Here is an 11,618-nt window from a genome sequence, read left to right on the forward strand (position 1 = left end):
TTTCTGTGCTGTCTAGGTCTTTGAACTGAAGGCCTGGATGCTGTCCCTGAGCTGAAGTGCTTGAGCCACATTTCTACTGCTGGCTTATGGTGGTTAATTGGAGGTAAGTGTCTCACAGAGATTTCTGTCTGAGCTGGCATTGCACTGTGATCCTCAGATCTCTATCTTCTGAATGGTTATCTATCCACATTGGGCATTACCTGTGTTTTACATCATGAAGAAAAGTTCTACAGAGGGTGGCATGTAATATATGAGCACTGTATAACAAAGGTCATTGGATTTTAGGCTTTATTCAAATCCAGACTTGGGCTTCTCTCTCTGTCTCTGTCTCTGTTTCTTTCTCTCTATCACTCTCTGTCTGTCTCTGTCTGTGTGTCTGTGTGTCTGTGTGTCTGTGTATCTGTGTGTCTGTGTCTGTCTGTCTGTCTGTCTGTCTGTCTGTCTGTCTGTCTGTCTGTCTGTCTCTCTCTCTCTCTCTCTCTCTCTCTCTCTCTCTCTCTGCCCTTTCCCCTCCCCAAAGTTCCAAGGGATTTATAGGCTCTTATGTCAGGAAAAAGGATGGAAGCACAAACATACATTGTTTTGTGTTTTGTATCACAGCTACATCAGAGTACTCCTAACACAAATGTTTCTTTTTCTTAGGCTTCTCCCATTTAATGCATTGTCACAGAGTTTTCAGCCCATTGTAAACAAAAGTTTTCCCAAAGGCCACTCACTTTATGTTCTTGTTTGGGTGTAGTATGGATTGATCCTCATGTGCGAAGTCCCTGCACTTACTCTAACTTCACTGTCTGCGGTCTTTTTTTTTTTTTTTTGGTCCGGTCATGGGGCCTGAACTCTGGGCCTGGGCACTGTCCCTCAGCTCTCCAGCTCAAGGCTAGCACTCTACCACTTGAGCCACAGCGCCACTTCCAGCTTTTTTCTTTTTGCTCATGTGGTGCTTAGGAATCGAACCCAGGGCCTCAAGCATGCAAGGCAAGCGCTCTACCACTGAGCCTCCTTCCTAGCCCACTGTCTGCGGTCTTTGTCCTCACTGTCTGAAAATGTTCACTATAGTTTTAGCTCCAGTTCCTAGTCTTCATCCTTGGACATGCTGCATTTTACCCCTTCCATGCCTATTTGAGGCATAATCCCTAAACTCAGTCATTAAAAACATCGTCACTTAGTCTATACCTTCACTTAGACAGTACACAAAATGGATGATGTAGGAACACACAGATGGGTGAAATGGAGTACACTGAAGCAGATATGAGTCCATGATTTAGAGAACACCTCAGCTTCTGAGGGGCCTCAGCATCAGATAATAAAGATAGGAGATACATGACACCCAAAAGCTTAGGAAATGTCTGGTGTAGAAATGTATAATGCTTACTAAGCTAGAAATAGCATCAAATTCTTTACTTAGTAGAAGCTAGGGGTGTTTAGGGGAGCTTATATGAACTTTCCTGGAGGGAGGCATTGGGAAAGAACATTCACCAGAGAAGAAAAAGAGATGTTTATCAGGAGTGTGCAGGCCACCAATGCAAAGACCAGGGGATGGTCTATACCTTGCAGATCATGATTTTTTATTGCACCGATTTTGCTTTTGCATAGTATTTTTAAAGTAAAATTTAAGCCACCTAGCTACCTAGGTAGCTTTCTGGATTTTCTTTCCTTCCTTGCTTCCTTGCTTTTATTCTTTCCTTAAATTTCTATTTTTTTTCTTTTTTCTACTTCCCTACAGATATACATTTCTATCTGTCAACTTCTACCTAGCCAACTACCTACGTACCTATGATTAGTGTTATCACGTATCAATTTCTGGATAATACTGATTATGATTATTCTTTGGGATAGGACAGGGTAACAGTGAAAACTTTGGGAATCTGGACTCATAATATCTAGTAACAGAGCAGCAGTCTTCTATAATTATTTTTAATGTAAAACTGTTTAATTTTTTTCTGAGTGACTGAATTATATAAAAAGCTGTCATGAAAACCATAGCATGGGGCTGAGATGGTGGCTCAGTGGTAGAGTGCTTTCCTTGTATTCATGAGGTCCTGGGTTCAATTCCTCAGCACCAAATAAGCAGTGGAAGTGGCTCTGTGGCTCAAGTGGTAGAGTGCTTGCCTTGAGCTGAAGAGCTGAGGGAGGACAGTGCCCAGGCCCACAGTTCAGGCCCCACAACCACCCTGAAAAAAAAAGAAAAAAAAGAAAAAAGAAAACCATAGCATGGATCATGTCAAAATTTAAAAAAAGAAAAGAGCAGTAGAGAACAATAGAGTCAATCTGCCTTAGGTCTCCAAGGAAAATATTTTCTTTTTTTTGTATAAATGCATAGATTTTCATTTTCTTTTCTTTCCTTTATTTTTTTAGAGGCATTAAAGTTTATTTAACATTTAAAAATGTTTCACTTCACTAACATGACAGACAGATCCTGTACAAGCAGTTAAAATCCAGGGTTAGGGCAGGAGAGATCTTAACCTATTTCAGAGGTGGAGTGAGGGAGCTGAGCAGGCCTTCAGGATGGGTCAGGCTCCTCCACTAGGTGGAGAGAGGAAGCTTCAGACTCATTGCCATCAGGAGTCAGGCTTAATGCTCACAAAGAACAAAGAGCTAGATACATTGGGAACTGATATCGGATGAGTCAATGGCGAGGTTAGTGGTTGTTTCTTCAGTAAGAAAAAAGAAGTTGTCTGGGGTGGGAACGGGGGCTGGAGACTAAGGGCCACCATTCCACAAAGGTCCCCTTCTTTTCCAGTAACACTGTACCATCATTTTTCTTTAATATATATTTTATTGTAAAGATATTGTACAGAGGAGTTACAGTTACATGAGTAAGGTAATGAGTCTATTTTCTATTGATCATTATCACACCCTCCTTTAAAAACATTTTCTGAGGACAAATTTGTTCTGTGCAGGTCTCTAGAGACTCCACCCCTGGTGACTTTAGTTCTGGGCTTTGACAGGCCTTTCAGCCATCCTGCATCTGGGCCAGGCCTGCAGCTCCTCCCACTGCTTGAGGATTTGCATGTGCCTAGAGCACAGCCTACTGCCCCGAGAATTTCTTTATAGTCTGCTCACACTCTGTGCAGGAGTCAGTTGCAGTCAGCATACAGCATGGACATGAGGACCCCTGCTCAGCTCCTGGGGCTCCTGCTGCTCTGGCTCCCAGGTAAGGAAGGAGATGCTAGGAATTTACTCAGCCCATTGTTAACAGTGTTGCCTCATTCTTCATGAACGGTCTCAGAGCAAAATTAATTGTTTTGATATTTGTCTTTTGTTTCCAATGTCAGGTGCCAGATGTGACATCCTAATGACTCAGTCTCCATCCTACTTGTCTGCGTCAGTAGGAGACAGAGTCTCCATCACTTGCAGAGCCAGTCAGGGCATTGGTATTAATTTACAAAGGTATCAGCAGAAACCAAGGAAAGCTCCTAAACTTTTGATTTATTGGGCAAACAGCTTGCAAACCGGGGTCCCATCCAGATTCAGTGGCAGTAGATCTGGGGAAGAGTACACTCTCACCATCAGCAGCCTTCAGCCTGAAGACTTTGCAACTTATTACTGTCAACAGAGTAGTAGTTACCCTCCCACAGTGATACAAGCCATAACATAAACCTCCCAGGGAAGCAGAAGTGAGAGGCTGGGCTGCCCCAGCTGCTTCTCCTGGGGCCTCTGCCTGCAGATAGTGCTTCTCAGCTAGAGCAAGGCTCTGAGGTTCAGTGGGGGTTTGGTCCAGGTGGTCAGTGACAATCCTCTCAATTTATTCTTTCTTCCATCTCAGCCTCAGGGGCACCAACCAGACAAGGCTTCTGTTGTCTTATAAATAACACAAGTGTATATTTCAGAGCATCTGTGATTTGGTATTCAGTTGGATATGATTTCCACTTGATCACAAGAGACACCTTTGCCTTCTCTTTCCTCCTCTTAACCTGCTGCAAGCACTTCCTGACTTGCATAGTGTTTTCCCTTCTAAGTCTGAGATGAAGGCACAGCTTGACTTCTTTGTCTTTACATATTAGCACTCCTCTGTTCACTCTTTAAAATGAGGTCTTGCTGTTTACTGGTGCCTCATACTGGGTACTGATGGCTCAATCCTAACTACTTATGAAGCTGAGATCTAAGTACCTCAGTTCAAAGCCAGCTTGGGCAGGAAAGTCTTTGAGACACTTATTTCCAGTTAACTACCAGAAAACCAGAAGTGGAGCTGGGGCTCAATGTGGTAGAGTGCTAATCTTGAGGAAAATCGCACAGGGTTCAAGAACTATGATGGACAAAAGAGGTATTTTAGTAAAATCCCCGAGGCTGGTAATCCCCTAGATCAGTGGCAAGGACAAAGGGGAAGATGAACAATGAAATCTATAATATGCTGAAAAATGAATGGAACTAGAGATAATGTTGAGTGATATAGGTAGGGATCCCAAAGCAAAGTGTCCAAAGCCCCACCTAAATGATGATGATGATGGTGGTGATGATGATGATAATATAATAATAATTAAGTAGTAGTGACAATAAAAATGAATAATGGGTCATGAATACCAAAAAGGGAAAATGTTTAAGGAGATAGATTAGGGGGAAAGGAAGAGAGCAAAGACACTAATAATTGAAGATAAATTAAGTATACTGTAATATATATGGTATAATCTATACATACACACATACACTTGTGAATAATGGAGTCTATTACCTACTGTCAGAAAAATGGTATGTGTTAGACAGGAAAAGAGAATGGAAATATAAAGTGGATAGTGAAAAATTTCAAAGTACACTGCATTCAGATATAGAATTATCAAGAAATCACTTCATGGTATTAATATACATAAATTACAATTAATTAAGGGTAAAATAAATAAAATAGCATAATTTCCCATAGGAAAATACTGGGACTTTCTTGCAGAACTCTTTGAGGTAATCATTTAATATAATATAACCAAGCCAAAACTCGAAATGAAAAGCTTACCTGTTGATTTGTCACAAAGTTGCCACTAGTTGACAAACAATACACACAGGGAGAAAAATCCAAATCTTGACCTTCTAAACCCTTGGAAAGCATGGGTAATACTGGACCTTTATCAATAACAGCTAGAAACTGGGGAGCTCTATTCTAGGCTTCAATGGTACATAGGCAGCTGGGACCATGCTTTTAGAGGGGTCATGTCCCCCATGTGAAAGTTTCTATTTCCTATTTTACTTTGAAAGTGTAATCACACTTGACAAAGATGACACTTTCACCAGGATTCTTTTTTTTTTAATTTTACTTTATTTTATTTTATTTTTTTATTGTGAGAATACCATACAGAGGAGTTAGAATTACATGGGCAAGAAATGAGAGTACATTTCTTATCAGGCATTGTTGCCCCCTCTTTGTTTCCCCTTCACATCCCTTCCCAAACTACCCCCATCACCCCACCTAACCCTCCCCCCACCCTCCACCAAAGTTGTAACATAACAACTTGTACATCTCATTGTTGCAATGGGTCCACCTGTATCCCTAGTTAAATGATTTGTTTGTTCCCTTCCCCTTCACAAATTATACCAACATCCAATACACTGAAAGCAGGGGTTATACCATGGGGAAGGGACATACGAAGCAACAAAGAAATCATCTTATAAATATGTTAGAAACAATTGCAAGAAAGGAAAAAAAAACAAACAAAAACATTTGAATACTTATTTTGGAATTCATTTCCCTAACATCAACTTAGCTGACCTTTTCTGCTTGACTCAGATATTTACTAATTATTGCAAATAAGGGAAACCATGGGACATATGTTTCTTTGGGCCTGGCTTACTTACTATAATTTTTCCAAGTCTTTCCATTTCCTAACAAATGGAGCAATGTCATTCTTTCTGATGGAAGCATAGAATTCCATTGTGTATATATGCCACATTTTCTTGATCCATTCATCTACTGAGGGCATCTAGGTTGGTTCCAGATCTTAGCTATGGTAAATAATGCTGCAATAAACATAGTTGTGCTGGTAGCTTTAGTGTAGTCTTGTTTGTGATCATTTGGTTAAATGCCCCAAAGTGGGATTGCTGGGTCTTAGGGAAGCACTATGTGGAGTCTTTTGAGGAACCTCCATACTGCTTTCCAGAGTGGTTGAACAAGTTTACACTCCTACCAACAATGCAGTAAGGTTCTCTTCTGTCCACATCCCCTCCAGCATCTGTTGTTATTAGACTTCTTGATTATAGCCACTCTAACTGGGGTGAGGGAGTATCTCAATGTTGTTTTGATTTGCATTTATTTTATGGTTAGAGAAGTTGAGCATTTCAACCTGTGTCTATTGGCCATCCTTCTTTCCTCTTCAGAGAAGTTTCTCTTTAAGTCTTTAGCCCACTTATTTATTGGGCAGTTTTTTTCTTTGAAGATTTGTTCTGGGGGATTTAATTTTTTAAGATCAGGTATATTTTACATATGAGACCCTTGTCTGTTGTATGGCTAGTGAAGATCTTCTCCCAATCTGTGGGTTTTCTAATGATCTTGGGAACTATGTCCTTTGCTATGCAGAAGCTCTGCAACTTCATGCAATCCCATTTGTCCAACCTTTCTTTGATTTCTTGTGTTTCTGGGTCTCTATTAAGAAAATTACAGGCTGTACCACCCTCATTCTTCAAGGAAATATAAGAGGAAATTCAAAAATTCATATGGAATAATAAAAGACCCTGAATAGCAAAAATTATACTTAACAGAAAGAACAGTGCTGGAGGAATATCAATACAAAATTTCAAACTTTACAAAGCCATAGTAATCAAAACAGCTTGGTACTGGCATAAGAACAAACCCCAGGACCAATGGAATAGAGTTAAAAACCCAGAAATGAACCCACAGACCTATAGCCATCTAATTCTCGATAAGGGAGCTAAAAAAATAGAATGGAAGAAAGACAGCCTCTTCAGTAAATGGTGCTGGCAAAATTGGTTAACTACTTGTAGAAAACTAAAGCCAGATCTTAATATATCACCCTGCACCAAAATCGACTCCAAATGGATCAAAGACTTCGGAGTCAAAGCAGACACTCTGAAAACATTGCATGATGGAATAGGAGAAACCCTAGGTCTTCTACAGGCCAAAAATTTCTTAATACAGACACAGAAACCCAACAAATCAAAGAAAAGTTGGACAAGTGGTTTGCATGAAACTGCAGGCTTCTGCATGGCAAAGGACATAGCTAGCAAGATCAATAGAATGCTCATGGATTGGGAGAAGATCTTCACTAACCATACAACAGACTAGGGTCTCATATCTAAAATATACCTTGAACTTAAGTCCATGAGATTCTTGTCTCCAATTAACCACCAATAAAACTGGACAGTGCCCAGTCTGAATTCAAGCCCCACAAACATCAAAAAAAGAAGTAATTACAAACAGAGCACTATAAAACAAAGAAACAATACAACAAAACAAATACTCTTGTCTTCCACATTATAGAGATCATTTTGATCAGCATCATTTTATATGGTCATATTAACATACATATGGGGCTATTGTGAGCCCCTGCTAGAATTGTGAGGGGTATAGGTGTTAATTCTTTCAAATGAACCTAGAAATCCTTCCATTTCTTCTGGATTTTCCTATTGAGTTGAAAAGTTATTCAATGTGCATTTTCATCTTTTTATGTGCTGTATTTTCACATTTCCTTCGTTTTAGTTTCAGTATAAGTCTATATATTTCTGTATATTTGTATATAGATAGGTGACAGACTACATAGTTTTCCCTCATGTTCCACTTGATCATATATCATCCCTATGTATGCATACTGGTATGTATGTCTTTATCTCCTTACAACCCATTCTATCACTGGCTGCTAATAATGATGATGATATACCACATAAAGGATTTTAGGGACTCATATAAAAGTAGAAATCTCTTTGTCTTTAATATTATCCACATGTAGCAAATGTTATGAACTCCTTAATGTCTTGTGGTTTCTGAAAATGTGATTCTGCAATAGAGTATCTTAGATAAAATCTTTGAAATAATAGAATGTCCTAAGACAGAAAGAAACACAGATCTACAGTTAACAGAGCAGTCAACTTGGTCTCTGTTTGGCCTCCAGAGACAAACACATTTTCTAGAGACAAATGTATCCTGCTGTGGCATGGTCATGAACACCTGGGAAACAACTCTTGCTGAGTTACTGACATTCAGAAGCCTGCAGCTCTTCTAGCTCTGTCTAACCCATAGTGATTTGCATGTGCCCAGGGCACAACCCAGAGCCCTCAGGACTTCATAATAGTCTGTTCACACTCTGTGCAGCAGTCAATCTCAGTCAGCACACAGCATGGACATGAGGGCCCCTGCTCAGCTCTTGGGACTCAGCTGCTCTGGATTCCAGGTAAGGAAGAACAATGCTGGGCTTTAACACAGCCCAGTGTGATCCAGGATTCTTTACTCTTCAGGATGCCCTCTGATAACTTGATTAATAGTGTGGATGTTTGTTTTCATGTTTCCACACAGGAGCCAGGTGTGAAATCCAGATGGCCCAGTCTCTATCCTCACTGTCACTGTCTCTAGGAGACACTGCCACCTTCACTTGCAGGGCCAGTGAGAGAATTGGTTACAGTTAACTTGGTACCAGCAGAAACCAGGGAAAGCTCCAAAACTCCTGATCTATGCTGCAGATACATTGTTGTCTGGAGTTCCATCAAGGTTGAGTGGTGATAGATATGGGACAGAATTTACTCTCACCATCAGCAACCTGCAGCCTGAAGATGTTGCCACTTATTACTGTCATCAAGGTTACATTGCTCCTCCCACAGTGATACAAGCCATAATATAGAACTCCCAGGGAAGCAGAAGTGAGAGGCTGGGCTGCCTGCACAGCTGCTTCTCTTGGTGTTTTCCCCTGCTGAAAGTGCTTCTCACAGGAATCCAGGCTTAGAAAGTTACTGCAAGGTTTTGGTAGAAGAAAAAAGATTTTCAACATCATATTTTTCTTTCTTTTGATTATCCAACAGGACACAAATTATGTTTGCTCTCCTGACTTAAAAAATGGTACGGGTTAGTAGTCTTAAGGATTGCAAATTATGGTATCAATGTGGATTTAAACATCAAAATAAAAGTACATAGATTAAAAAACATTTAAACTAGTGATAGGATCATTATTTTATCCTGTGTGTGTGTGGGGGGGGGGTCTATGCCAGGATTGTGACATGGTTTTGTGACTGATTTCACCTGTGGTTCACAAACATGTTGATTTAAGATGTAGATTCTTATACTATCAATGAGAGAACTTAACTATCAGTCTGAAAGACCTGAATTAAGCCATTCAGAGACTTCTGTACAAGTGAAAACAAGGTGTGAAGGTATGCTCTGTAGCCCCACTGCTGCTCATGTGTAATTTGTCAGTGATGGAGTTTTTATCCTCCAGGATGAGCATTTATGGATTCCATCTGTTAGACTGAGGAAATTTCCAAAAGCAGCATTAACTTGTACTTCTGTGAAACTTGTCAACCAAACACTGGGAGTAAGGTTGGTAATTTTTAGAGGTTCCCTTTGCCTTGGAAAATCCCCACTCTTCTTGTTTTGTGTTTTGTTTTTTAAATTTAATTTTATTGTCAATGTGATCTACAGAGGGCTTACAGTTATATATGTAAGGTAGTGTGTACATTTCTTGTTAAACATTGTTACCCTCTCCCTCATTTTCCTCCCATTCTCCCTACCCAAATTATATATTCTGTTGTATGAAACAAAACAATAACCCAACCATAATAATTTGGTAGTAAATAAGTAACTGGTGAAAAATCATCAATCTGTCTCACAGTGTTTGTGCAGAACCGTGCACTCCCCTCTCATTATTGGAGAATCCATGGGGATGGAAGGACCTAGACTCCATAACGCCTGCCCGCTATCCGTGGAGAACTGGCTTCCACTTCCTGAAGGTCCAGTCAGTGCCTACTACACAGTTATGGAACAATTACTTTAAATGATTTTTGTAGATGCAAGGCTATTCTCTGTGGATTTCAACATGATCTCTGGGGCCCCAGACAGTTTCTATGGCAGCAAGTTAAAAAAAATAACCGACTATCTGCAGCATTGTTTCTAAGCATGAAAGAACACAATACTGTCTGCTCATTGGACCAACGACTGTCCCAGTGCTACAGTTTTGAATAAGAAACTGCCTGCTTGGGTAGCCCAGCTGTAAACTTGTCCCTTCAGTGTGGAACAAGCAGGGCATACTCCCTAGTTCTGTGTCAGAGAAAAATGTCAAGGAAATCATGTGTCCAAATTAGTAAGAAGCCATGAGACACCCAGTTTGTACCTGTCTCCTGGGGTGGCACAGCATCTTAATTATGGCTAAACCTTTAGGGGAATGGAGCAGTGAGACTTGATGCTTGGAGAGCTGACTGGAAACCTCATCCTCAGGTCTCTATTTTGTTTGTACAGTGTAAGTGTAACAATTGAGGTTGAATTTGTGGCAAGAATACTAGAGCAGTTTGACTGATCACTTGTGATTTAGCATTTGTGGTCTCTAGTGTTATAGTATATCACTTGGTAGTATGAAGAAATTTATTTTTGGGGCTGGGATGGTGGCTCAGTGGTAGAGCTCTTGCCTTGCATGCCTGAGGCCCTGGGTTCAATTCCTCAGCACCACATAAGCAAAAAGTAAAAAGCTGGAAGTGGTGCTGTGGCTCAAGTGGTAGAGCACTAGCCTTGAGCTGAAGAGCTGAAGGACAGCGCCCAGGCCCAGAGTTCAGGCCCCACTACTGGACCTCCTCCCCCAAAAAAAGAAATTTATTTTTTCCTCTACTATTGCCTTCTGCTTTTCCTTACTATGTATTCCTTTACAGGCCAATGGCACACATAGGAGAGCGTGATCCTAAAGGAGAAGCTAAGAAGGACATGAAAATGGATACTCAGTTTTAATTACTTACAGTTTATCCACAGTTAAAATGGATAAATGTTATTCAACACCTTTAAAAATACAATGTAAAACTAAATAAACTTCCTGGAGAAATCTCATTAAAAACAGTTTAATATAAACCACTATCTTTTCCCTTCCATTTCCTTCTCTTCCTATCTTTCCTTCTTCCTTCCTTTCTTTAATGTGTGACTGTATAGGTTTGTGGTGTCTGTGTGTGCATGTGTAAGGTGAGGGGGAGGGAGTGTGTTGGAACTGGTAATCTAATTCTGGGAGTCATGCATGTTAGACTTAAAGTCTATCACAGATCTATATGAAAATAAATGTAATTTTGCAATTACACAGTTGAGCTTGAGTTTTATTTTTTTTTCAATTCTTAAGGAAAATATCAGTTTATAAATGGAAATAAAACAATCCCATATATGCTGAAAATAAATTTTAAAAAATCCAAAATTGTGATGATGGTCAAAGCACATTTTACCAACTGGATGCTGACAGTGAATGCTTTCCACGTTAAAGTAATTCATGAATCATTCAATGCACTCTAAATAGATCCATTCACTATGCTATCATAATCTGGGAGGTGGACACCTGGTGCTAGGTTTAGCACCAGGAAACAAACCTGGCATCAGAATGAGACTCAATCTCAGCATATAAAATGCAAAACAATCTGAGTTCAGAATGAGACCATATTTCAATATACAAAACACAAAAATCACTGTAGAATTTTGGTGATTCAGAAACATATATTAATTATGCTATCATAGA

The 11,618-nt window shown here is 39.9% G+C and overlaps 1 gene segment (V, D, J or C); it reads left to right on the forward strand.

Annotated features, from left to right (window-relative positions):
• Window positions 1-3,080: 3,080 nt before the first annotated feature.
• On the forward strand, window positions 3,081-11,146 carry LOC138809169 (immunoglobulin kappa chain variable 9-120-like). The segment is given in 5 exon segments: window positions 3,081-3,154; window positions 3,276-3,390; window positions 8,246-8,324; window positions 9,360-9,460; window positions 10,780-11,146. Coding segments are annotated over 5 exon segments (426 nt in total).
• The last annotated feature ends 472 nt before the right edge of the window (window positions 11,147-11,618 follow it).

This window comes from Dipodomys merriami, unplaced genomic scaffold (assembly GCF_024711535.1).
Source record: "Dipodomys merriami isolate MVZ:Mamm:240054 unplaced genomic scaffold, mDipMer1.0.p SCAF_489, whole genome shotgun sequence".
Taxonomy (NCBI): domain Eukaryota; kingdom Metazoa; phylum Chordata; class Mammalia; order Rodentia; family Heteromyidae; genus Dipodomys; species Dipodomys merriami.